General features: G+C 48.9%; 2 protein-coding genes across 3 annotated transcripts in view; both read right to left on the bottom strand.

Moving 5' to 3' along the window:
- Positions 1-674: 674 nt before the first annotated feature.
- On the bottom strand, positions 675-15,912 carry ahr1b (aryl hydrocarbon receptor 1b). 2 transcript variants are annotated; one of them, XM_037475449.2, is made up of 13 exons: positions 15,389-15,912; positions 15,226-15,269; positions 15,031-15,125; positions 14,430-14,617; positions 11,248-11,348; positions 9,418-9,507; positions 8,599-8,725; positions 8,381-8,517; positions 7,650-7,861; positions 7,470-7,579; positions 5,933-6,074; positions 4,614-5,859; positions 675-3,000 (listed from the first exon to the last, which is right to left on the bottom strand). In XM_037475449.2, exons 3-13 carry the CDS (start codon positions 15,084-15,086, stop codon positions 2,854-2,856), a joined length of 2,556 nt encoding a protein of 851 aa, XP_037331346.2. In that variant the 5' UTR covers positions 15,087-15,125; positions 15,226-15,269; positions 15,389-15,912; the 3' UTR covers positions 675-2,853. The 2 variants fall into 2 exon arrangements, with proteins under 2 accessions (XP_037331346.2, XP_037331336.2); XM_037475439.2 differs by having other exon boundaries at positions 15,226-15,912.
- Positions 15,913-16,216: 304 nt separating this feature from the next.
- Positions 16,217-27,875, bottom strand: part of LOC119219937 (aryl hydrocarbon receptor-like) — a 62,474-nt gene continuing 50,815 nt past the window's right edge. The window contains exons 2-11 of the mRNA XM_037475460.2: positions 25,570-25,757; positions 20,358-20,521; positions 20,189-20,278; positions 19,983-20,100; positions 19,729-19,868; positions 19,442-19,644; positions 19,210-19,319; positions 18,991-19,132; positions 17,711-18,902; positions 16,217-17,634 (exon numbers count right to left, since the gene is read on the bottom strand). Coding sequence (XP_037331357.2) covers positions 17,572-17,634; positions 17,711-18,902; positions 18,991-19,132; positions 19,210-19,319; positions 19,442-19,644; positions 19,729-19,868; positions 19,983-20,100; positions 20,189-20,278; positions 20,358-20,521; positions 25,570-25,757 — 2,410 coding nt within the window. The 3' untranslated portion in view covers positions 16,217-17,571. The remainder of the gene's footprint in view (positions 17,635-17,710; positions 18,903-18,990; positions 19,133-19,209; positions 19,320-19,441; positions 19,645-19,728; positions 19,869-19,982; positions 20,101-20,188; positions 20,279-20,357; positions 20,522-25,569; positions 25,758-27,875) is intronic.

A 27,875-nucleotide genomic window follows, 5' to 3' on the forward strand; every position in this document is an offset into this window, starting at 1 on the left:
GGTCACTGCTGGTATCGCTGTTTGTGTGTGCGAGAGCGTGCGTGAGAGGGACAGCAGCTAAAAGCTTCCCCGGGTTATCGATGGCGTGCGACACCTCCGAGCTCCCGTGATGCAGTTCGCCTCGTTCGTTTTCTCCATGGACATCTACAAATGTATTCCTTTGTCTGTGGTGTCAAGTTCTCCCTTACGTTGTTTTTGTCATGATCCTAAAGATCTACTGGTTCTGTAATGACTAGATTGGATCCAAATAGATTAAAATGCTGAATACAGAAGCTTCAAGTTAAAAATGTTTAAACGTTTACGTAAAAACGTTTTTCTGACTCTGTTTGAAAGGACGTCCAGTAGATAAGAGCCGGTCTGATGCTAACGCTAGCTTAACTTGCTTCTCTTATAAGATCCACACATCTGATGCTAACGCTAGCTTAGCTTGCTTCTCTTATAAGATCCACACATCTGATGCTAACGCTAGCTTAGCTTGCTTCTCTTATAAGATTCACACGTCTGATGCTAACACTAGCTTAGCTTGCTTCTCTTTTAAGATCCACACATCTGATGCTAACGCTAGCTTAGCTTGCTTCTCTTATAAGATCAACACGTCTGATGCTAACCCTAGCTTAGCTTGCTGGCTGAGCAGCACCTGGTGGACAGGTGAGGAAGGTCTGCTCCTGAAAAGACGGAGAGGAGACCATCGGTTTGTGATTGCACAAAATCCTTTATTTCCAGGATCCAAGAGCACATTTTGGAACACAAGGCTCAAAGACAAACTGCATTTTAAAAAGGTTTTGTTTACATAGAGCTACGACCTTCAGTGACAAAAGTAACAAAATAAAGTCTGTGCTTTAAATAAAAAGTACCACGATAAAATCACAAATGCGGCGTTTGGTTCCAACATTAAATATAAACCATTTTTCACGTTCATCTGGTGAACAAAGTGGATCCAGAAAAAGTCAAACGTAGCTCCAGTGTCTTAGATGTACTGAAGGCCGGACTTATGGCACTGCTTTTGTTCTAAAGTGACAAACATGACAAAGGGAACAATACTCACAACATGAAGTCATAAAATGCTTTTTCTACAAGACTACTTTCAGTGCTGGAAAAGGAGTTTGTAAGTGACTTTAAAGTAGTGCTTGCACCGATTAAAAAAAACACCGTCAATATGCACACACACAACCATTTTTTGTTTGCTTTTAAAGCGCCTTGGTGAATGATTGTCGCCATATAATCTTTCATACAACATTTGATCTCACAACTGGTTTATAAATATTCTCTTTTATAAGAAAAGCCAGTTTACATTAAAAACAAACCGAGGCTAATCTGTAAATGTATTTAGTTGTTACCAGAATGCACCGATCAGGACGTTTTCCTGGTGAAATAAAAGCGTCATGTTACAGTTTCAACAACACATTCAACAACTGCAGACACACACGTGTTCTTCACATTTGGTTTCTGAGGCGGCACTAAATGCTAAATGCTGTCGTCCAGCTTTTGACCTCTGGGGACCTTTATTTCTGATGCTGCGTTAAAATAAATTAAAAGAGAAGAGTTAAGGAGAAAAGCACGATAAGATTCATTTGTTTGAGTTATTGTGACTGAGTGGTGAATCATTTAAAACACCAAACTGACCCAAGGAGCAGAAATAAGAGCTTCAGTTCCTCTCACGGGTCACCAGAGGGAAATAAACCAAACTACCCCTTTAATCTGAGGGGCCGTGAACGCAGCATCAGCCTCATGTCCCACTGAGGAAGAGCAGTTTGTGTGACTTTACTACACAAAGCTGCATTAAAGTCTGTTGTGTGATGTTCTCACAGTCCTGGTTTGGTTTGCGCATTGCTTCAAAGAACTTTACACACATGAAGATGACAATAAACAGACAGCATTGAACATGTTTTCTCTCAGTTGTTTGTGATCAAAGCAAAAGACCCTCCATGCGCTTCCATTGTAATCCATTAGGTACAGTTTGGTCCTTGATGGGCCGCTGTGTGTGTGTTTGTGCAGGATATGAGGACATGTAGGACAAGGCATTCATGGGAGATTTTCACGCTGTCTCCAGTCAGGAAACCAAAATGCTTATTTGTGATAGATTTCAGGTCCACTCAGGGACCAATCAGATCCTTTCTGATCACATCTGGAATCATAAGCCTCACGCAGGCAAAAAATGCATCATCGCTATAAAGGCGCCACAGATACAGCGTGTTCTCTCTGTGGCAGCAGCAGCAAATCAAACCTCTCACCACCTGTTTGAATCTCATCTCAACAACATTAACGGGAAGAATGAAATGCTGAAGGACTTCCATACGGACCCCTGGGGGGGGGGGGGGGGGGGTCGACCCCGTCCACCACCCAACCTCTGTGGTGTGTTCACTGCAAATCTCACGGCTGCTTGTTTGGGACGGCCTTCACCACGTTGGGTCTATTATGAAACCCACTCACACTTACTCCTTAAACACAATAGTCCGCCTTTTCAAAGCATACACGCTTTAAGCTGCAATATTCCACATGTCTACGGCAGCCGTTGGTTCAGAAACAAGAGTCTGAAAGCTCGCATGAGCTTGTGGAGCTGGTTGATCTCATCCCACTTCATTCATCCGTCCAAGGTACACTGTCATGTAAAATGATTAAAGCGCTCAATAATGTGAAGGACGCATCAAAGTGTCTTCTTTCTAGAAGATCCTTGTAGAACCTTGCAGTCAGTGTTTGAGATGTGTACATTGTTCTTGTGGGTATTTACAGATGAGGGAGGACATGGATGCTGAAGCTCCAGTGGACACATGAACACGTCTCCTCGTCGCGCTGAGGGGAGACACGGAGAAGCAGACCTGATGTGGTCCTGCTGAACATCTCCTCCTCCTCCTCTCACAGGTAAAGTCCTGATTTCCGGGGGTCCTGCAGGGCGCCGAGTCCGTCCGGGAGGTCGCTGGGCGCCACTGCGTTCCCGTTGGGCATCAGACAGGAGCGGATGTACGCGGCGTTGGTGGCACCGAGGAGGCAGCTGTTCTCCAGCTGGAAGAAAAACACTTTTATTCTCCTTCAAAGCCAGTGTTCTATCACAGTTCATTATGTGTTTTAGGACTCTGTGAACACATTTATCAACAGGATATAAAATATCAAAACATATATATATATATATAAAACCCTAAGGTCTGTACTGCTGATGATAAATGATGTGAAACATCAATGGCCAACTATTACCTCACTCTAGAAAGCCTTATTCAAACAATATGTTGTATATATGTGTGAGGAATTAGTCGTTTGGTTTGATCATCTAAATTCAGTCTGCTGAACTAATCCACTCAACATTGACTTCGGATGAGAACAGCTGTTCTTTTTCATTCATTCCTCATTTGTTTGCCTCTCCCTTTATATTCTGTCACATTAGTCGTGCCTCTCTGAGCTGAGAATAGCGCCCCCCCCCCCCCCCCCCCCCATGCCATTCACAGCATTAGGTAATGGTGACAGTCCGATTGTAGGTCAGTGCTGCTCATGCTCGACTGACCGGCCTGGAAGCGACAGCCAGTGACCCTGAAGATCAACAGCGGCCCGGGTCGCTTCCATCCGCCGCCGTGCTGCGTGCAACAGCAACTCCCCGAATGGATCTGATCTGTGATCTGATCTACGTGAGGATCCCCCCCCCTCATCGTTTTCCCTCTTCGGCAGGCTTTTGATTGAGTTAATGGAAACAGAGAAAAGACTTCACACAGTGGACAGCGGGGAGGTTTCGTCCCAACGAGGCCGAGGGGAGGAACCTTTTAACTCCAGCAAACCACTATGGCTTCATTATGTGAAAGAAACCAGAGGAGCTGCAGAGTCATTGCTGATTGGTTAATGCTGAAGGTCTCGTTACCTCGATGGACCTCCAGCTTGTGTTTTCAGTTAATGCTTCACGTTGACATTTCACAACCCCCACCCCCCCTTTACCAGGAACCAATAGATTCTCATTAATCAATCAATTAATTAATCAATCAACACAAGCAATGTTCTCAGGACCTGAGCTCGTGCATCAACTCAATCAGATATTTTTTCCACTTGGATTTTTTTTATCTGTAATTGACATTAATTATTTTTGAAAATGGTCACCGAAAGGTTGTATTCTGTTTCTTCTTTCCTTTTCACATCGATTCTCATTGGAGAAGCGCTAATTCACCTGCTTCATGGATTACAGATACAGAGAATAGATCTGAGTGCACTCTATTCTTGGACTGTCTCGCTCTCGTCTTGTTTACACGCCGCGTCTGGTCGGATCAGCACAGTTTACGCTGAGCTCGCGGGGCCCCGGGGGCCCCGCGAGCCGACTCCGAGGAAGGAAAATCAAATCAGTTGTCGTGACAGTGAAAGAGAACAGCGCAGGGTTGAAGGGCCGTGGACCCCGCGGCTCCTCGCTGTGATGATGTTCGCTGATATTTGATGCCGACGCAGACTCAGGAGGGGGGGGGGGGGGTTTGGGGGCCGCGATAGCAGCTCGATAATGAGCAGGACAGAACAGAAGGTCTCAGCAGGACGCCGCAGCGTCCCGTTACTCGACCACATCGAGGGCATTTTAACCCTCGGTGAACCAATGAATTTTCACGTAGTCTTCTCACACCCCCAGAGAGCTCAGATGAGCCGGGGACTCTTACCTTGCTGTGGGGGGGCTGGAGCGTGGCCGCGTGGAAGGCGCTGTAGGCCTCTGGCAGGCTGTGCTGAGGCTGGGACGGACCCAGTAACTGCTCCAACGCTAGCGCAGAGCTCTGGGTGGGGCCCTGCTGGTGTGCGTGGTCACCCTGCAGCTCTCGGGGGGGGGTCTGGTAGTCGGAGACGGTGTAGCCGGCGTGGCCCGCCCCCGCGCTAGGGGGAAAGGCTGCGTGTCCGCTCGTTGTGAGCTGGTCCTGGAGGCTCTGCAGGTGGACCGAGTGCTGGTCCTGCTGAGGCTGCCACTGGTGACCCGACCCCAGAAGAAGATGTTTGTGCGCGCCGTTGGGCTGCGAGGCTCGAGGCGCAGCGCGGGGGGGGCAATGGCTGCGGCGGTGGTCCACCTGGGAGTCCGACGTCCCCGGCTGGGAGACGCAATGAGTGTGGCCCGGGTGAGCTTTCACTTCTGCACTCGTGTGCTGCAGCATCTGCTGCGACAGCTGGGTGATGGGAGGAGCTAGAAGGACGGCGGGTGTGAAACACGCCTGTGGCTGCTGGGAGACGCTTTGGGCCGCGGGTCCAAACTTGCCTGCGTCTCCTTGTCCCCGCCCCTCCGTCCCGCTCTCCAGAGAGTCCTGGATGTAGGAGAGGATCTCGTTGTTGGTCAGAAGGTCACAGAGGGTCGGGACCTGGCTCGGGCCCAGCTCCACCTGGATCATCCTCTCGTCCAGCAGCAGGAGCTCCAGGTCTTCGGCGTTCAGGCCCAGGTTCTCCAGGGCGCTGAAGAGCTCGCTGTTGGAGCACGGCTCCTCTGCGTCCAGGCTCAGAGAGTCCAGCGTGGCCAGCAGCGGGTCATAGCTGGGTGCTTTGCTATTGCAGCTCCCCGTCTCCCCGGCCGACGCCACATGGCAGCTGTCGCCACTTAACGAGCCGCCGAAGCCCTCGCCGCCGTTCTGCTGCTCGGCGAGGAGGCCGCTGTGGTACGGCGCCTTGGGCTCCGGGTCCGGTTGGCAGACGTACACAGACCCGTCCTGGCTCATCAGCACTCCCAGCAGGGACTTTGGGTCCAGGTCCTCAGAACAATTCTTGTCCAATTTCCCCTTCTTGGACTTGTGGCCTTTGGCTTTTCCCTGGAAGGAGTCGGGGAAGCCGTGCAGCGGGTAACCCGTCTGGTAGAGCGTCGCCTCTCCGGTGGCGAAGGTGAAGGGAAGGTGCATGGATCTCTTCCTCAGGTGTTCCCCTCCTTCCTCGTCCCTGTGGATGGCAGGGAACCATTTAACCAATGAAGCGGCCAGGCCTCAAACAGCCGGACCCGTCGCCCACTTACACCAGCGGTCTCTGGGTGGCGATGATGTAGTCCGGCTCGCCGTTCTTGTAGACGAGCCTGGCGTTGGCCTGGACCCACTTCCAGCGGTTCTCCTTGGTGAGCAGCCTGAAGACGGTGAGGCCGCTCTCTCCCGTCTTCATCACTGGAATCACATCAGAGGCTCCGTGTCACTGCTGTTCAGCGTGCACGCACTCAACACTCCGCATGCAGCATCACGTGATCATCTGCCTGGCTCAGAATTGTGAGAATTGTGGTGCAGGTCATGTTTCTGTGTCGCCTTCTTTCAGACCAATACACCACTGAGCATGTGTTCATCCTCACTGTTAACGGAAGACACCGAATCCCCACAGAATCAAGAGTCTTCTGTCAATTCTACAACCAATGGGTTGTAAAAATGTTTTATTATTTAGTCCAGATCAGAGCGTACCAGCTAGAAACATCACATGATTCTGGGTCTAAAGATGCTCAATTACTCGACTACTTTTTCAAAACACATCAAGAGAGGAACATGTTGTGAGTTTTATTTATTGCCGCATATTTTTAGTAAGTAAAAGCCGCAAGCTGCTGACCTGCAATATTTATGTGTGTGAACCAACTGGTCCTGAAGGAGAAAGCTCAGAGATTCTGTGACCGAAAATAACTGCTATTCAGTATAATCAGTTATATTAAAAAAGTAACCTGGTTAGTGGCTTCCTCTTGTCTTTATATGCAGATAAAGATAAGAGATACGCCCAGTCCTTTGCACATGAATCAGAAAAGAGGAACATCAGTCATGTGCACGTTTTGCCTCATCGTGCACGGCGTCGCATTAGTATCCATTTGAACTCTTAACTTCCATTTAACACACATTATAGCGTGTGTGGGTCGGTAGTGTGTCTCCTAATGCATGTACGTGCGTTTCCATATGCATGACTACATTCACACAGTGTGTGTCATTGTGAGCCTGTCTGGTAGGGCGCCATGGTTACCACTAACCGGGTCATCTGGTACACGAGGTAAGTAGGACACTTGGATGTCATCAACAGCGTTGGTTTGTTGATGTGATGCATGTGTGACAAGTGTAATGTTGAGAGAAACAGATCTGCACATATTATATTTACTGATTTAGGGTTCCAGTGAGAGACAGCCACATACGGCTTGAGTTCACTGACTCATCAGAATGCAATCCCATGCAAACCTGCTCAGGTGCAGAAATCCCAAAATATGCAACATTTTGTTATTAGTATTTCATGCCCCCCAAAATGTCTGTGCACGTGCCTGTTGTTATCAAACCATGATAGAACTTTAACCTTAACTTGCTTTCACTCAGCATTTGTTCATTGTTGTTGTTGTCCAGAGAGAGAGATCTTGGCCATTAGTTAATTGACTTATTTTTGGGGAGGTGATATGTTGTTAAATATGTTTAAACTAAATACATTACCTATACAAGTAGTTATGTCTGGTTGTATTCATGTGTCCTGTTATTGACGTACTTAATGCGCAGCCAAATATTCTAATATGTTTGAACATATGTGGGGGTTTTGCAGCGGTGACTTACTCCGGACGTGGTTTTCGGCGCAGTACAGCATGTCGGCAGCGTGGATGAACTGGTAACCCGTGCCTCGAACTCTTAGCTCCGCCTCCGTGTAGCCGAGAACGATTTTACCCCTGAGAGAAGGACACACTTAGCGATCTAATTCCTTTATGCAACATTTTGTGAGTGTTCCGTAGAACGCACTTTGCGTCGCAGGACATGGGTGTGAAGTCCAGCTTGTGTTTGGTCCTGAAGATCATGTTCCTGGTCCTGATCTCCAGGATCGCCGGAGACTGGAGGGGGGTGGCGATGGCGAACAGGGCGAGCTGGGGGGGGGCGCCGCCCTCGCTGTCGCACCGCGGGCGGCTCTGGCTCTGACCGTGGAGGAACTTGAGACGACCCTGGATGCTGAGCGCCTGAGAGGGAAGAGCACCATCGGGCATGTCAGCACACCGGGTCCCTCGGGTCACATGACCCGTGCATCATGAGGCTGACCAGACGTGTAAATGTGTGCGATGGTAAAAGCACCTCCAGAAGAGGATTCCCACCCCTTCTGTTAGCTCTGCTTAATTGACCTTAGAGGGTTTAAGAGCCTGCGGCCGTGATGCCAGGAATCTAACCCTGAATAGCAGGAGGGATTACCGAAGGCAAAGCCACAGCGAGCCGTGGACAGAAGCAGAAACCTGGCTTACTGCTCACGCAAACGCAGTGGGAGGGAGAAGAGACGCGGGTTCAAACCCCTCCAGTAACACAATGAGCTTTTGGAAGGAAACAACACCACGACAATAAAGGAGATGCTTCTGACCGCTGAGGGGCTCCATTAAACTTTATTGCCATATTTGTGAGCAAATCATCGGGTTCATGTTAGTCGTCTTTGTCTGACATTTTACCTCCCAGAGATCTCATAGTACTTGTTTCCTAAGTTTCAGTCTTACCAGGAAGCCGGAGGAGTTGTCCAACAAACAGCGGAAGCGGCAGACGAAGCTTCTCTCCAGGAAGGAGGAGTTCTCCGGGGGGAGCTGGTCTGGCTCGTAGCTCACCAGGCAGGAAGAGCTCGACGCCGACTCGCCGTCTGACGTCAATAACAAGCATTATTTCTGTGATGTACAAGCGCCACGCCCGTGATGCTGTGCAGTGATGCTGCCTGACCCACCTGCTACGGGATCCGTGGAGGGGGCCAGGCCGGCTGGGGGGTTGAGGGCCCAGTGCAGGTTGCTCCTGAACTCCTGCTGGTCTTCAGTGTGGATCAGCTCCAACACGCTCTGGTGCATCACGTCAGTCTGAAGTTACAGAGGCAGATGTTTAGCAGGTAGCCCGGGGGGGTGCGTTTGATTCTGCTTGCGTTGAAGCTGAGGCGAAAGAAATGAAGTGTCGCTGCACATTTGACTCAAATAGTTGAAATGGAGCTAAAGCCCAGCTGTGACCCTGATGCCTGTCGTCCAGATCCAGCAGGACCTGGCCGAGGACCAGAGGAGAGACAAAGGTCATGTGGGCTGCCTATTGGCTCCTGAAGCAAAGGTTGAGCTAAGCTACACGAGGCTAGAAACCCTTCCAGGAGAGACAGGACAATTCAAAATGTTACACCCTGCAGTGACTCTTGGTCGTTTTATTACCCCCCCCCCCCCTCCCCTGCGTTCGCTCCTCTGTGGCCATCAGCTGGGTCTCGTTTAGCAGGTGTGAAAGCAGTGATTGCACAGAGACCGCTTCGGCTCACATTTGGGTTTGTTGGGTAAATGCGCCGTGACGCAGCTCAGGTGGACGGGGGAACGAGGCGTTTACACAGTTACAGTTAGAAAGGTTGGTTAATGTCGTGTATTTTTGGAGTCAAGCAATTAGCAGCTAAGTAGGCCTTGTACATGAAGGTCAGGGTTCACATTGATAAAACGAGCTAAACAAACACACTGGATGGTCCAAAGAGCCAAGAAGAGCAAGCGGAGGACATGAGCAGGTGAATCTGTTGGTGTGCATTGACCTGGTGGAAGCCGAGGTAGTCCTGGATGGTGTGAGAGCAGAAGAAGACGGTTCCTTCGGCTGTGACCACCAGGACGAAGCCATTCAGGGCCTGCAGGGAGGACACGTATTGTTTCACCATCATGAGGACTATGACCCTGGCAGGGTGAACAAACATAAAAACCCTCGTTTTCAAAACAACACTTTTCTTCTTCTTCTTCTTTACAACAAAGAAAACTGAAGAGGGCTTATTCCTCCGGGCAGAAAGAGAGGAGCAGGAGCCACTGGATGAGTAAGACCTCATCATTGCTCCTCCTCTGGCCTGGGGGGGGCTCGGTGAGGAGGTGATCACATAATGCCTGCAGCCGCCTCACTGATGACGAAGAGGAGGATGATGATACACTTTTTTTAGGTTCACATCGTTGCTGTTGGATCAAAACATTTTCTCTTCAAGCCTCTTCTAAAATCCATCACACAACGTCAAAAATGCATTAGCTTCAGGCTGAAAACAAGACGGCTTCTCTGAGCTGCTGAATAATTGACATTTAGGGGGGAGGGTCTTACTCGATAGCAGGAACATGTGACTTGAGGATATTCAAAGAATCTTTTGCCCATGAAAATCATTGTGTAGAAACATGTATTTCATCCATTGCCACCATTCTTCTTTAATCTGAAAATGTTCTAAACGCTCTAGTTTTAGTGTCTTAACTGTGAGCATTTACCATTATAAAATAAATATATTTGGTTTTTGACTTTTAGTCGTCACGCAACGTAATATTATTTTTCCATTGGATTAGTTTGGGATCTGAGATTTAAGCTTAAAAAAGGCTGAAACACACACACACACACACACACAGCATGCAGCGGAGCGGAGGAGCACAGGCACTGTGTATAAATATTTACTGCACATTGCTGTTTGTTTGTGTCACATGACAATCCCATCCACCACAGAAGAAGCTTTCCGACCCGGTCCACTACACACACAGGACGCCATGACGGGTGTTAAAGGTCTGGAGATTTAAATTCAAACATCCAAGAATACTTTCAATGCCTTCAGTTGACTTCCCCCCCCCCCCTCTGGTGAATAATGGATGAGCTCACCGGCTGTGTATAATTCATGGGACAGTGGGCGTGTCCGTAATGGAGGAGAAGGAAGCTGCTGGTTTGTCTTCACTGCTGCAGTGACCCATTTACTCCTGTGGGATCGATACGTGTAGAAATAAACTGATGTATTGATGTCCGGACCACGGGGTGAACATTTCACTACAGTCAACTTCTTCACAGCCCATCCTGGACCTTTAAACCAAACATCTTTGTTTGGGGCCATTTCAGCAGAAACAGAACTATTGCCTTCTAATTTTGTAGCAATTTCTGTAGCACGTGTCAAACAGCTGTCACTAAAATGTCCTTGATGCACAGCTGGGGCGCTACAGGTTCTGAAGGGAGCCCGTCTGCCGGTCAACCTAAACAGACCCCATTGGAGGGATTCAATCCAGTGGCAGTCATGAGAAGTCTAACACGAGATGGAAGAGAAAACATCTGCCCGCTGCGGTCAACTCAAACTCATCCCTCCCTCTCCAGAAGAAAACAAGCCACTTCCATCTTGTCCTGCTGTGCAGAGCCGCCTCGCCTCCAAGTGTCAGCTGACCTAAAACAGCCAATTGTTGTTGTGCAAACGCTCAACATTAGCACTGAGTAAATCAGGACGAGGGGGGGGGGGGGGGGGGCGGTAAGAATCCTGATAGAAACATGATAACCTGAGGAAGCAAAGCGATCACACTGGATCCAGATGTTTATGACATCTGTTTAATTGTTTACTGATGAAGTCTGAAGTGACAGCAGCCTCACCAACCTGCAGCAGCAGTTCCCCCTCAGGTACGGCCCCGCCCACGGACGCTGTGATGTCATCGCTGCTTTTCTTCACGCTGTTGGGCAGCCGGTTCTTCAGCGCCACTGCAGAGAGACCGACATTCATTTCATTTCTATATTCTACAACAAAGTAATATGGATTTGAAGGTAATCCAAAATACTAGTATTTTAATCATTATTGAGCAGGCAGGGATAAGATCTAAAAAACAAACAAACAAATTAACAAATAGATGTACAAGAACAAATGATTTTAGTGCCCTAAAAAACAAATTGCATCACAAGCGTGGATAAAACTCATTATAACATATAATTGCTTAAACCGTAGCATATCAAATGATGATATTCCATGATGAGCATAATTCAAAGGATCCTGCCATATATGAAAAGAGATCCATTCTGTCAGTGTAGACGTGAGACGTAAGACATGAGCCCCAGATGAATTATTTAAAAGTGCATCTGACATCTGCTCCTTTATCAGCAGGATTATCTTTTCTTTTATTGATTCCAGCGGCTGAAGAAAGATTCCTCTTTGCAGACAGGGTTTAAAGCAACAAGCTCAAAACAGTTTCACTTCATCAGCTCGCAGACAAAAACGTGCGGTTCCTGTGAATACAAGGCTTCACGTAGTCAGGCAGACTCCTCCCACGGGGGCTCCCTGTGACCTTTGACCCCGGATTAGGGTTAAGGTGTGCAGACATTAATGGAACAGCAGACAATACGGCTTCCACATCGGGATCAATAAAGCTCCATCGTATCGCTTTGAAGAACCACGCACACACATTGAATTAACTTTGGATTATATTCACATGTCATTTCTGGCAACTCTGAAATATTATTAATAGAACAACAGAATTTACATTTAAAGGAAACCAAATCAGTCTTAACACCAAAAGGTCTCCTGGAACAAATCAAATCTTCACCGATCGGCGTCCGAACCGACGGAGCTCACGAGGCCGAGGGAGGGAGCGGCGAAAGCTTGTCGGCTATCAATAATTGAGAACTTCAAGAGGTGGGGGGCGCGGGGGGGTAAGGAGGGGGGGGGGGGGGGGTGCACTGCTCCCTGACGTCATGGACAGCAGCCGGTAGCAAGACCACAGAGGTCCAATAGAAACATCACAACATAAGCGTCCACGTAGAAACATAGATCAACACCAGAGGAAGGTTGGTATCAGAAGAGCTCACATATCTGAATGAGTCCATCAACCTGACGTCCCACCAACAACAACAACAACAGCGACCTGTCTACAGCGCCTCCTCATATATAATACACTATATAAGAGAAGAGACAACATCACCAACAGAGAATATTTTGACTGGTGATGAAACTACGTGTTTTAAACATTCATGAACGATACTGTTTTGATTACTTTTTTAAGAATTTTACACTACTTTAAGGAACGATTATTCCCTCAATGAAGATCCTGCGTCCCGAACGCAGAATCAAGTCTTCAAAGACCTCCAAAGAAATACATTTGGCATTTGCTGCTTCATGAGGTGGAAAATACAGAAAGATACAGAATGAAACTGTAGTCTAGACACAGTCTGACATCTTGGAAACTTGACTTAACATTTGTAGTTATTTAGATGAATGCTTGTTGGTGTTCTTCCTACCAAGATGCAAGTTAAATGCAGAGGACCACCACTGAAATAACAACAGTTGAAAAGTGCCCGCCTGCCCCCCGCCCCCCCGATTTTCTCCAAAAGGTCTATAGAGCGGTCGTGAGTGGATTATGGCGCCATGTTTTTATTCCCAGAGGCTTTCATCCTCAGACCTACATTAGTGTGTGACTGAGACTTTGGGACAAGGGTCGTCTCGTGGCCACGGGCGAGAGGAGCTGACCTACAACACGCTCAGGCCCAACAAAGGCATCACTGAGTGGTGGGGGGGGGGGGGGGGGGTCGTTCAAGGTTCACTCACTCACACAGAGATGGGACTGACGTGTTTTTCGATAGAGGTTTGTGCACACGTGATATTAAGCCGAGGTTCCTCTCGCTAGAAGGAATCATGCGAGCACACGAGTGAAATGTAGTTCACGCAGGCAGCTTAGCAATCACAACATATTACACACGCAGGAGGATGCACAACCGTATGAGGCAGCTCTCACAGGCTGAATGTTGTAGCACAACGTACGGGAACAGCAGTGAGCAGTGTTCACATATGACATGTGTAGCTGCTGCAGTAAGACACACTGCTCCAGTCAGTCTACGTATTTATGAAAGCTCTTTTTGGACAGATTTACAATCTGGAATAACAGTCAAAAACACATTCAGCACACACACACACACGCACACACACCTACACCCAAAAATGCATCTGCTATGCCCGGAAGTCTTTTCTATAAAGCCACTACAGCAATTTCTAAACAGAGACTGGACCTTTCAGACACAAAGGTTCCAAGCTCTAAACCTCTAAACCTCTAAAACTAAAATATATATATATATATATATATACACACACAGAGCGGATTAGCTTCCCTACTTTACATGAATTCTTCTAGCTTATTTGGGCTGAATCATCGACAGCAAGTAACGTGATTAAATGCTTATTTATACGTCTATATTAAGGGGAAAGGATTTGTTTTCTCGCTAAAATAAATGCTGTGGTTGGTTAATAGTTATGAGATGAACTAAGGAGATTTCTTTCTCCCCCCAAAGATTAGCGCAACATTTTTTACAATGGGGCGTTTAAGTTTCTTTTTCCAGCCAAACAAACAGCGGTCGTGGTCTTAAGAATAACTAAAACGAGGTTATACACTGATATTATTGCTGATTCCACACAGATGGTTTACGATTTCCCCGCTTCTCGAAACTGATCCCATCGCTTTGCAGGGTTGTGAAACTCTTCCCGGCTTTCTTTCCCTTTACTTTGACACCTTCCGCCCTGCCTGTCTGAGTCCGCAGGTCCTGAGCGGGGTGTGAAAAGCTATTCCAGTGTTTTGGAAGGCGGCGAGGGAAAAGGGCAGAGCAGCTGTTTCCACATCCCAGCTTCACTTTCTCCATCCGTGTCACTCTCAAGGTTGGTCACCGTCACCGCTTCTAAAGCAGTAGTGATGCTGCCAGAGTCGTCCTTTAGCACCATTAACATGCTGCCTGCTGGTGGCAGGTGGTTAAATTTCCTTGGTGGTTAAAAACCACCTGTTTTCATGAACACGGCGTGTTTCCTACCGGAGAAGAAGCTCTTAGTCCGGAGGAAGCTGACGCTGAGCCTCAGGATGGACAGTTTGTCCAGGCCGGAGACGACGTCCTCGGGGAAGGGCAGCATGCTGGCCAGCCGGTCCAGCTCCGAGTTCAGGCGGTCCCGGTGCCGTTTGGACGGGTTGGACTTGCCGCCTTCAGCTGGGACGGGCTTGACTCTGTGGGGGGGGGGGGGGGGGAGTATGCAACACTTCAAATCAATTCTTTCTGCAACATGTAGGGTGACTGCTGAGGTTATTTTGTTACTGCACACGGATCCATACAGTTTAGCTCCAACGATTCCACGTGGCATAATAAAAGTATGCAGATATAAATCCAGAATATTTTCATTTTTTTATTTAATGCAGCAATGAAAACACTGCACGGTATATATTTCTCACATACTATGAACTGGTAACTATCATATAATAATAATAATGTCATGTTATTTTGTATTTAATGTGGTGTATTAACATTACTGTATCCAAATGCTATACACCTATAATAATACAGACTTTCGTCTTCAACGAACCAGAGATGAAGTTAGTGACGTAATGACTCGTTAAATAACGTTAATAAAGCACAAACGAACCCTTTCTGCGCGGGTTTTCTTCTCTTCCGAGCGGTGTACATCTTGTTGCTGTTCATTTATTCCAAAGGGAACCGCAAGACATCCATGAACCAGTCCTGTAGAGTCCGGCAGAGTCCAGCAGAGACCAGGAAACTACTTTAAGCTAGCTTACATTTGAAATAGCCCCGACCGTTACGTTACCGTTACGTTACTTACGGTCACGTTACCGTTACGTTACCGTTGTCCCCGCGGATGTCCCGCTGAAAAAACATCGTTTTTAAACTTCACATCACACGGGAGACTTTGAGCACAGTTGTTATTCTAAAAAGAACAAGCAGATTTAAGGCGTATAAAGCGGAACACTCGCCCTCGTCCTCACCTCTCTCCTCCCGGACCGCTCTGCCGCTGCGCGCGCTCCCAGACGAGAGCGAGCTTCTCGGGCTTTGCTCTGACGTAGGAGCGCGCGGCGGGTCAAAGGTCACGTCTGGAAACGTCACCGTTTACTTCTTTGGACGCGTTCTGGGGTGTTTTCTCACTTGCTGTTGTAATGAAGCATGCGGAATTTTTGCTTCTTCTTGACTCGGGTCACAGGGTTTGTTATAATAATATAACGCATCGTTGTGTGTTTGTGTGTCTTTAGAATGGATTCAACGATAGTTAACATTATAATATGCATATGGCACATTTTGGCATTTGTTAGGATTTTTACTTAACATTATATATTTTTTTAACGATTTCTATTGGTATACATTTTAAAATATTAAATATGTGTACATCCGCAGAGTGCTTTACAGTCATTGCTTTTTTTTACATTCTGATTCAGCGCTGTTGCAAAATTAATTTGGATATTTCAGTTCACTTGCTTTGTAATGCAGCGTGTCAAAGTAAAACAGTTCCCCCCCCCGTCCTGTCCCACTGTGGCGCTGCTCACAGGGTAAACATGGAGCCACAGCGCCACCAGGTGGACACCTGAGATTACCACATCCATCAAAACTACAAGGAACTCAAAATGAACATTTCATTCTGTTTGTAAAATGTACTTTCTTGTTAATTTTTCTCACATTTAAAATATATTTTATTTTCCATATTGACTCAAAGACACCAAATAATGCATTTTTTTTGTCATTGCCAACTACTCAATTTGTTTGACCTCTATCTTTTCATCATTTAAAGAGAAGACAATAAAAGCTTTATGCAGCCTGCGGAGGACAAAGGACGTGTGATCAGATCACCTTTAATACGGTGTGCATGAAAAACTCACTCAAAATGATCGAAGGCAAATTCACAAGATATAATATTTTGAAAAGTTACAAAACCAACATGATTTCAAGAGTGCAGATAATGTACAAATATGAAGATGCTTGAGCCAAGTTAAGCCAACATGACAGCACATAAAATACAAAATGTTTGACATGAATGCAAAAAGAAGACATATATATATATATATATACACACACACAAGTACACAAAGATGCTGCGATCTCCTAGAATGTGACACATCTAAAAAGGCTTTTGCATCAAGATATATTTTATATTTCTATGTGACTCCTTGTGATCGAAAGCACTTAAGGTTTATTTTGTAAAACACATCAATCTGTGATTACTTGTTTTAATTTGATTTTATTTGAGGTGAATCTGCGGTTGAGATAAATTAGGGGATTAATTACAATTCGCTGTTGAATTTTTCAGATCATTGAAAATGACATTTTGAATGTTCTGTATAAGTAAATATATTATACATTAAGTTGAATAAAGTACATGATATTAAAAGAAGGTATTGCATCATTTAAATACTTCCACTTTTTTGGAACATAATATTTCAGGATAACAACTTATTTGTTTGTGCGTGACGCTGTAATATTTAAGATTACATCTCATGCACAGCAGCTTTAGAGACACGATAGATGACATTTTAAAGCCTTGAAGTTAGAAGTTCTGCTCGTTATGTGTTGAAAATGACGATCATAAGAACCCGTGACCCTTCACCACTGCAGTCAGTGGTTCACTACATTACCCAGAATGCCTTTCAACAAGCCACAAGGGGTGTCCCAGAGCCATTCTACTTCATCAGAGAAGCATTAGTGACAAACGGTTTGTCTCATTAATCCAATAAAAGTATTTGTCTATAAATTGTCAAAAGTGCCGATTGCTTTTTTTTTAAATGTCTAAAACTCAAATATATTAAGTTACAAAAGATGTGACAAAGGAAAGCACCGACTAGAGAGATTTTTTCCTTTTCATGACAAAGGCGGCCTCCATATTTTTGACCTTTTTGCTGCGAAAGTTGAGAAAATGAATGAAAAGCGATTTTAAGTGCAACTGGAGACTTGTGCGTAGTCCGATCGTTGGTTCGGTTTTTACCCGACATCCAGCGCGGTCAGCTGGTTCCCGGAGGTCAGGGGTCGACACGTCTGCCTCATTGGCCGGGCACAAGGGGGCGGTAGTGAGTTCGAGCAGCTTGTGTCCAGCAGGAGATCATTTTTATTACATAATCCAACCAGCTCCGAGGAGGGGAGTCCAAGCGTCTCTCCTTACCTTCTGCATCGCTTTCACGGCGGCTTCCTATTGGCTGTCTGGGTAGTAGGCGTTGGGCGGCGAGGAGAAGGTGTTCAGCGGGCGGCTGACCTGTGAAGATTCATCCGTGCATCAGGATCATCCGTTCACAACAAGGGCTGCACAGAGGGTCACGCGTCGTACTCACCTGCGTCTGCTCACAGAAGCTCAGCGCGGCGTCGGGCTGCAGGCACGGCGGCACGGCATCACCCGGCCCGGGCAGGGCGCCCCCACCGGGCAGGGCCCCGTAGAAGCCGGCGGCCTGGAGGCCGCTCAGAGGCGTGGAGGGGGGGGCGCCTCGGAACATGCGGCCGCTTGGATGGAAAGGGAGCGGCGCGGCGGGAGTCTCCGGAGGCGCGAAGGCCGGCGCGGTGCCGAGCCCCGGGGCCGGCCCGGCGCAAAACTGGGTCGTCAGCCCGAAGCGCCCCCCAACGGGGTAACTCGGGGCACTTTGCCCGAACGTTTCCAGGAAGCGGCAGGCTTGGTCGGCGTTGGAGGCGGAGCTCCACGGAGCGCTGGACCCAGGAGCTGACTGACCTCTGGCGCTTTGGTCCCAGAGGCCGCTCGGCGTCCACGTCTGGAGGGGGCTCTGCGTCGGGCGGGGGTGGACCTGACCGGCAGCGAGCGGCGCGGACGGGTCGAAGGCGAGCGGAGCGGCCTGCTGAGGGGCCGGATTGGACGGCCCTCCGTTTGGGATCGGCCGCCTCTGGGGCGCCGGGGTCCAGCCCAGGTTCTGGTCCCGCGGCTCCGAAGCCCCGAAGGAGCCCGGGGCGGCGCCCGGCGGCTCGAGCGCGCCCTCCCGCCGCAGCTGCTCCTCCACGTAGGCGAGGACGTCGTTGCCGAGGATGTCCTCCAGGTTGTCGCTCACCTCGCAGCCGTTGCTGCTCATCCTCAGCAGGGCGCTCTCCCAGCTCCTCAGCTCCTCGGGTCCTACGTCCAGCGCCTCGCTCAGGTCGTTCTCCCCCAGGATCTGCTGCAGGGTCTCCATCATGTCCTGCGCCGTGGCCTCGGACCTCCCGGGTCTGGCGGCGGCCGGCTCCCAGAGGTCCGTGGGCACGCTGACCGTGGCGCGGCTGTCCTTGAAGGCGGCGTCGTGGATGCTGTTGAAGGCGTTGTTCTTGTTGTGCTCGCAGTAGAGAGACTGGTCCTGACTCAGCATGCAGCCCAGCAGGGACCCGCGGCTGACGGTGCAGTCGTCCAGCTTCCTCTGCTTGGGGGCGGAGCAAGGGTCGGGGGCGCCGACGGCGGGGGCAACGTCGTACAGCAGCGCCTCGCCGGTGGCGAAGTTGAACGGCAGCTGCAGCCGGCGGAGGCGCAGCTGATCTTCTCCCTCTTCGTTCCTGTGGCAACAAAAGCACACCAGACGTTATTAGGCCCCATGTGAACCACCAGACCCCCCCACCCCCCCCGCCTCTTTTTTGAACTCACATCAAAGCTCTCTGGCGGGCCACGATGAAGTCCGGTTTCCCCGCCTTGAAGACCAGCCGCGCGTTGGCCTGGACCCAGATCCACGAGCCGGTTTTGGACAGAAGCCTGAAGACGCTGAAGCCGCTTTCTCCGGTTTTCATCACTGGCCAAACGACACGGAGAGAGTGAGCGGAGCGCTTTGTGCACCGCGGCGGCGGAACAAGTCGGCGGCGGACTCACTGCGGACGTGGTTGTCGGCGCAGTACATCATGTCGGCGGCGTGGACGAAGTTGTAGCCCGAGCCCTTCATGCAGAGCTCCACTTCGTTGTAACCCAGGACCACCTTCCCTCTGTGGGGCCACCAGGACCACGACGACGACAAGATGAACACATTAATGCATCATTGCAATGAACCCATGCGTGCTTTTACTTTGTAGGGCCTGTGTGTGTGTGCGCCCCCCCCCCCACCCACCTGCTGTCGATGCCCAGGGGCGTGAAGTCCAGCTTGTGCTTGGTCTGGAAGATGAGCGTCTTGGTGCGGATCTGCAGGATGCTCGGCGGCTGCGTCTGCGTGGCGATGCAGAACAGGGCGAGCTGCGGCGGCACCGAGGCCCCGTCCGCCGACACCCGGTTCTGCCCGCCGATGAACTTCAGCCGGCCGCGGAAGTTCAGGGCCTGCAGACGGGAGAAGAGCACCCTCAGCGACCTCTGACCTTTACCCACGCTGCGAGGAAGGGGGGGGGGGGGGGGGCTCCTCACCAGGAAGCCGGAGGAGTTGTCCAGCAGGCAGCGGAAGCGGCAGCAGAAGTTGCGCTCCAGGAAGGAGGAGTTCTCGGGGGGGATGGCCCGGGGGTCGTAGGTCACCACGTTGGCGCTGACCTCCGCGGAGCTCTGCTCGCCTGCGGCGGGGAAGAAACAGTCGTCATTGGCTCGAGCTCGGGAGACGCCGATGCCGGTATTCAGAAAGTAAACAACAGGTGATCGGGAGGATAAGCTCCTCCCCCTGCGCTCACTGAGGCCGCCGTCCTGCTGGCTGCCGGCCAGGTTGAGGGCGAAGTGCAGCTGCCTCCTGAAGAGAGCTCGGTCGTCGGCGTGGATCAACTCGAACACGCTCTGGTGGACGACGTCCGACTGCAGGAGGAGACACGGAACGCGTTCATCTACCACCAAGCAGACTCGGTGTGCCGGAGTCACATGATCAGCGCCGCCCGCGTTCTACCTGGTGGAAGCCCAGGAAGTCCTGGATGGTGGGGGAGGTGTAGAAGACGTAGCCCTCCGCCGTCACCACCATCACGAAGCCGTTCACAGCCTGAGGGAGAGAAACCAGAGGTGAGAAGGGCTCGTCCTCGAGGCTGCCTGTGGCCCCGCCCACACCGCCCAGGTGTTACCTGGAGCAGCAGGTCGCCCTCGTCGAAGCTGACCCCGTCGATGGAGGTCGCCCGGGAGGAGGAGGGGGGGGTCCCGGAGAAGCTGGACGGGGTGGGCGCCGCCCCCAGCGCCAGGCTCCCCTCACCGGTCCAGCTGCAGGCGCTGTGGCCCTTCTTCATGGCAGCTGGAGGAAGAGGAAGAGGAAGCGGTCAGAAGAAACGTTCCATCTGATTCTTAGACTTTTCTCTGTTTTTGAGGGAAAGTTCTCCGTCTCCTTCTGTCAGGGTGGAGCTCACTCCTCTTCCTCTTCCTCTTCCTCCACTTATCAGCAGCAGAAAAACATCCTTCAAATATCAACGACGGGCGGAGAGGAAGCAGGTGGAGGAATAGCAGCAAAAAGAAAACCATGATGGAGGAAAAGATCTTTCTGACTAAATTTAGGCTTAATTTCTGAGAAATGAGAACATCAAACTAAACGATGGACATCAAAGGATGTATTGAAGAGGCTTTGTATTTCATACATCTGTTGAAATGTTATCTAGGTCGCCTCGAGCTCTGAAATCTAATAAAGAGCAAATTATTGATAAAGTAAAGTTACGTCATACTAATAAAGTTATTAGAATCGCACAAAAAGGAACAGAATGATCAGAAAACCATTTGCAGGCTGCTGGTTTCGACTTTGAAAACCAAATTCAATGCAATGCCAGACACACACACACACACACACACACACACACACACACACACAGTGCATGATGGCTAACTCTGCCCTGCTGTTAGGCCCAAAACGAGGACAACAGGCAGAGCCACAAAATTACCCCCTTTCCCCCAGAAGGCCGAGCGCGGCAGGGGGGGGCGTCCGACTTGTGAAGTGGTCGACGGCGGCCCCCGGGGACCGGATCGATCCAGATGGTGCTGGTGTGTAATTTAGAGATCATAACTCTCTGATCATGAGTTCAAACAAAGATGATTATATGTAACGAGTTTTCCGCATCACCATCGGCTCCATTGATTGATTTAGGAAAGACGTTTGATGTCACACAAACTGGTCCAATGGTGAAGAAGACCTCGCCACAGGGACGACGAGGCAGCAGACCGGACGGAGCCGTGGAGGCACGACGAGGTTCAGGATTGCAATAGAAATGCTGGAGCATGTTTTCTTCTGCTGGGCTGCTGCAGCGTTTCATCCAGGTGAGAAGACCTCAGCCTCGTTCCTGGGTCAGAGGTTCCCACCTGGAAGCTTGTGTTTTCTCACAAAGAACAAAACACTCTGATGGTTTAACGAAGGATCAATGAACCACCAATGAGTGACTTTCTCTTTTCTGATATTGTTAATATGTAGGAAACGCTTATTAAGGGTCACCTGACGCAAACCACATTCTCAAATTAGAACATTTTAAGAGACTGAAAAGGATTTCAAGTGAGACCTGTGGAGGGGACAAAAAGCAGCTGACTCATCCCAATGGGTCAGGAGGCTGCTCAAAATATCTTCTTTTTCTCTTACATTAGAAAACCAAAAAGACATCAAAATAGTTTCCAGCGTAAATGACGACTACGTGTGGAAATGAACCCTCGGAGTGAATATTTCCTCCATCGAGTTAAACTGAAGCAGCTTCAACTCAGTGTGATCGAGATGAGTGAGAACGACCTACTGGTCATGTACCTGTTGACCCCACAAACCATTTTAAGGCTTTTTCTCAATTCCCCCCCCCCCACCCCCATACACCCGCTCTCAAGCACTTGTGGCTTCCGTCGACTTTGAAACCCAAGACCTGAATGGAGCCATTGTTCTTTATCCCTTTGGACTGCAGGATGGGGGGGGGGGAGATCTGAATCACTGGCTCTCCCTCCCTCTCCCTCCCTCCCTCTCTCTCCCTCTCCCTCTCTCTCCCTCTCTGTGCAGGTTTGGACTTGAACAAACGGCGAGGACGAAAAATTCGGAAAAGACCCAAAGTTCCCCACTGAGCCGCCTTTGGTGTTCTTTAGGTGTGGGGGGGTGGGGGGTTAGGGTGGGGGGAGTAGCGGATACTACCAGAAACAAATCAGAAACCATCTCGCCTGGGTCTCCGTTTTTCAGCATCCTGTTAAGCTTTCAAAGCCTGTCACTCATCTTGACGAGTGATCCTTGGCCTCACAGCGCTACCCCCCCCCCCCCCCCTTCCCCTTAAAGGTTTGTCGTAAACGCCACTTCCTGCCCGACAGGTTAAAAAGTCTCATTTCAACAACCCGCAACTGTTTCACACAGATGGCTGCGCCCAGCAGAGCTTTTTATTGTGAAAGGGTTAATGTCTGGAACCACAAAAAAAGTGGTTTTCTGTAAACAATAGTCAGCGGCGGCAGTAAGTTGAGGATAAAGTTAGTATTTCATGACTTTGGAAACATGTTGCAACAGCAGACAGAATAAAACCAGAAAGAAGTTTAGCAACGCGTTTCAAAAAACAAGTGAAAAAATGGGAAGGAAAGAAAGGGAAGACGAGGGAGCGGCTCAGCAAAGGAACTAGTTAGTGCTTAATTTAAAAGGACCTCTCTCTTTACCAACACACACACACACACACACACACACACACACAAAGCCTTCATGGCTTTTGTGTGCAGCAGATAGGGAGGAGGAAGTGGAGGGAGATGTTCGGATGAGATGTTTGTAAAGGACGACAGGGTAAGGACGGGGGTGGGGGGGCATAATGTGGCTCCGGTGCTGTTATCACTGTGGAAACATTGGGGACAGGAAAATAGTTCTCAACACACACACACATATCAACATCCTCACGCACACACACCTTGCAGGACATTAGGAGGATGATGAGTCTGGTTCAAAAAAGGTGGGATTTAAGAAACCTGAGAGAAACATCTGGAAACAACTCAACCTGCAGGGAAAGCGCCAGAGATGATGAGCTCTTGTGAGACGTTCCACACAAAGTGGGACCCAAGGAGATCCGGTGGTGGCTGCTCTCACACAGAGGAGCACTGAGGGCCTGGCAGGCTGCTGGCTGACTGACGGCAGAGCAGCGTGTGCAGTTCATTTAGACGAGGGGGGGGGGTGGTTCAAAGACTTGCTCAGGCCTGAGTGTGTGTGTGTGTGTGTGTGTGTGTGCGTAGACAGGTGACACTTTGCATGCAGCTGCACACTCAAGCAACAGAAACACACACACACACGAGTTGCGTCGATGCTGGAGTCCCAAATGTTTGCTCCTCCAGGGCTCAGTCCCTCCCCAGGACAGAGCCTCCACTATTGACCCGGAGGGGGGGGGGGGGGGGGGGGGGGGCAGGTGGAGCCGACCACCTGTGTGAGTCGCGTATTGTGACGTTTTCACGGGTTCAGGGAGCAGCCTGAGACCCAGACTCTTCTTTAATAACGAGGCCTTTCCTTCTGGACTAACCCCACCCTGTTCTGGCCTGGTTTGGCCTGTTTTGGCCTGGTTTGTCTCCCCCCCCCCCGGCAGTATCTGGATCAGAGGTCAGCAGACACCTTTCTCTCCGCCCCGGGCGGGACTTCCTCTGTCAAAACATGACTTCCTGTTAGAGGGTGATCAGTCGACAGGTTTCACAGGTTCAAGCCGAATGCCTCTGCGGTTTCATTTTCACCCATTGAGCCTGAATGAGATCACGTGACCTACACAAGCGTCACGAGATCGCTTTATTAATTCAATTATATGTATGTTGACGGAGCCGGTTTGTCGCGGCGTTGCAAAAGCTTTGTGTGTTTGCTGCCAGTAGACTCTTTTCTTTGTTCATTCTTCGATGGATGCAACAAAGCCAATGGACGGATGTTCAGGGTTCACTTTAACCCAAAGTAGTATTAGTATATATACTTAAATGTGATTAAGATCTTTACATCCTGAAATGTTTTCACCATTTTAGGCTGTTGGCCACACATGATGTGTTCATGGACCGCAGGAACAATGAGAATCTGATGAAAGTGAGGTTTAGTGGTTATTTTTATAGCTCATGCTCTGCTTTTATATTCCTTTTAACCTCACATGTGGAATTAGTCAACAGATAATCAACGGTTTCCGTCATTCATAAACCCCTAAAAGCTAAAAGCTTTCATTATCAGGCCCCTAAAGCTCCGACCTGCTCCCATTGGCTGTCGATTTGATGATGTTTAAATTGAGGTAAGACATCATGTATCTTCACCAGATTCCCAAACTGGGATCTGAGGAGCCCTTGAAGTTTTTTTTTTTTTTTACTCTTATAATAAAAAGTTTTATTATTTCATCATCTGCAAGAAAACACAGGTGTGCAAATTTAACTAAACTGTGGAGAAACCTCAGCAAAGAGAAAAATGATTCATTTCTAATAAGGACGCTGCTACGACATTAGTTATTAAAAGCCTGAAACTAAATGAAACCTGAGTCGGGTGGAAGCAGGAGGAGCAGCTGTGTTGCATCAGCATCACCTTCTAAAATCACCTTGTAAAAGCCCATTTTATGGAGTTTGATGTTTTTACTTCATTGTTTGTGTCCTTTTATCTCCCCTCTCTTCAAGGTCTGCTTCTAGAGTTTAAGATCTTTCTATAGTATGATATTTAATGTACTAAATGCTGCTCGAACAAAGAAGATTTCCCATCACAAATACTATTAATATATATTTAAAATATATTATTAAAATATGTGACTTGCACAGATAATAGTTCACATTATTATTAAAAAAATGACCTCACGGGAAAACCGTGTTTTCTGCAGGTGTAAAAGATGAGGACGGACCTGGAGATGGACTATTTATTACCCATAATGCTCTCTGGATTCCTCTCCTGGAGTCATGTCCTAATAAAAGAACCTCAAATAAACTACGCTCTGCTAGCATCTTCCTCACAGACTCATCTGGGCTTCCTGGTGAATCTGTTCTCTGTGATGAACTCATTCGGGGGGAGAACCACTGGCTGCAGGCGAAGCTGCAGTCAGGTGACCATTGGTTTCAGGGCAGAGTAAAGGGTGTCGGCTTGAGATCAACGCTTCAGATGATGATGTTTTCCCTTTGAGTTTTTTTTTTTATGGCAGAGAGAAGAATGTGGAAGGAGCAGGAAAGGCCCTAAAATAAAAAGCGTCAAACCTGTACTCGTCATTTATTTGCATTTTTAAAAGTTATTTTGACTAAGGAATATTAAATGAGCGGTGCTCATTGATGTCAATCACAAAACCTCAACGCCACGCCCTCACGTCCTCCCTCGCACATCCACCCACCGCGCGGCGAGGGCCGTGAGGACGGGCGTGCTTTAGGACCTGGGGGACTCACCGTTGAAGTAGCCCTTGGCCTTCAGGTAGCCGACGCTGAGACGCAGCACCGACAGCTTGTCCAGCCGAGCCCGCACCTCGCCGCTGAAGGGCAGCAGGCCGCTGAGCTTGTCCAGCTCGCCGTTGAGGCGGTCGCGGTGCCGCTTGGACGGGTTGGACTTGGCGCCATTGGGGGGCGGCGGCTTGGGTCTGTGGAGGCAGAGAGGAAACGTTTTAGAGAGCCAGATGTCCCAGAGGGTCGACTCTCACCGCCAAAAGGAAAGGTCGGAGACGGAGGCGTGTCTGACCCCCCCCCCACCGTTCGTTGGTCACATGGTCCTCCAAAAGGACACCACGCCATGTTCCTCCGAACCCCCAAAATATGGAGATTTCCAGCACATCGGCGAGAGATGTATGCCGATGTGCTGGATCCTCAAGTTGACGCTTCGAATCGAGGAGTAAAGAATAAATGCACGAGAGCAAGACGTCACATGGAGGAAGGAACTGTGAGAGAAACAACTTGTGACATTCACATGGATTTTAGCCACGAGAGTAGTGTGTAAACTTTGACCCCCCCCCCCGTTAATAAGACATCTGTCTCCAATGATACTGCAGAAACACGATGGTATCGCTGCATTCCTTCTGCTTTCATCTGCCGTGGAGTTATAGTATTATAATAATAACAATCATAATAATAATAATAATAAAGGATCGAAGCTTCACTACACTTGATGCCTTTTAGATCACATTTCATTCTTTTTACGTCTCCACTCGTCCATCACCACACGGTTCCTCTGTCGATGGAGCAATCAAGTACCTGACAAGGAAGGTACTCGATGCAACTACTCCGTGTACCAAAACACAGGAAGTAGAAACGTTCAAAACAAAACCGCAAAGAACAGCACAGTCTGGTGTTGGCTACCAGAGAAACCACCATGACCTCTGCCCCAAAAAGCACATGTAAGCTCTTCATTCTGTTGGCTTAGTTATATAAATGTAATTCTGTACTTTCTGGATTCCAAAATAAGAGCCATTTTAATGCCGCAACCTGACTCATTATTATTAATGATAATAATAATAATAGTAATTAGAATTCAGCATTCCTCTGCATGCTTCAAAGGATGTTGTACTAGTACCACGGTGTGAACGTTCTCACACAAGCGTCTCCCAAACAAAAGGAAAACAAACGAAAGGGAACCTGCGTGTTATGTGAGCGTCTGCGCCCCCCCCAAAGAAAAGACTCCCAGACAGAGAAAGAAGGAAAGACAGAAAGGAAAGCAGTTTGCTGTGGAAGCCGGAGGAGGCGTCTCAGATTACACCCCCCCCCCCTCCCTCCTCCCCCCTCCTCCCTGTGGAGGCATTGCGTGAGAGCGCTCCACGTCCTGATTATGATGAATGCAGGTAGAACCACACACACACACACAGGGATCACAGAGGAACCCGATGGTCCTGCAGGACAAACGGTTCTTCATGGTGTCATTTCTGGGACCACATGTCGGGTCTCTCTCAAGGTCCAGAGGAACCTTCTGAGCCCCCTCTCCAGGAGTTCTGAGAAGACAGCATCAAGGGTCCAGTCAGCACCACTTGAGAAGGTTCCTGAGAGAACCTCCACAGCACATCAGGTTCTTTATAGAACCTTTATAGAGCCAGGAGTCGTGAGGAGGGGTTCCTCACAGAACCTCTAGAGATCATTGTTCCTACGGTCCTTAGTAGTGGTTCTCAAACTGCGGTGCGGGGCCCTCCACGGGGTCATGACGATAATAACGATAATTAAAGCTGCAAGCAGCGATGAACGGGCCTTCGCCTATTCTCGCACGTTGGGGTGGGGCGGCGGTCGGCCGGGCTCGCGGGTCAAAATGCGACTAAAGAGACAAAACAAATCACTCTCGGGGCTGCCATTCAAACCCCGAGTCTGCGGCCTCACGAACGGAATCCACCGACACCAGGCTATTGCCGAGCTGCAAGAGACCTGCAAAAAGTAAGACTTAAGACAGGTTTTAAGACAAGTGCAGGTTGTAAATTGGCTTGAGATTACAACTTTCATGTTTTTTCCAAAAAATGCAAGGACACCGTAGGGAATTGAACCCCATCCCAGTAAACCAGGAGTACCATTACCAGTGCCTTTTGCTTTTTAGGTAACATGTAAGGTAAAGCAAACCTACATCTCAACAGCATTTTAGTGGCATTATAGAATATTATATAGTTTAACCTTATACTAAACAGTTACAAAATTACGATTTATGAGTTATTATTGTAATGTGTTTGTTTTAAAAAAAAAGAGGAAAAAAATTAATACATGCCAGTTGTATTGCTGTTGAAACGCAGTAA

Source organism: Pungitius pungitius, chromosome 3, assembly GCF_949316345.1.
Source record: "Pungitius pungitius chromosome 3, fPunPun2.1, whole genome shotgun sequence".
Lineage (NCBI taxonomy): Eukaryota > Metazoa > Chordata > Actinopteri > Perciformes > Gasterosteidae > Pungitius > Pungitius pungitius.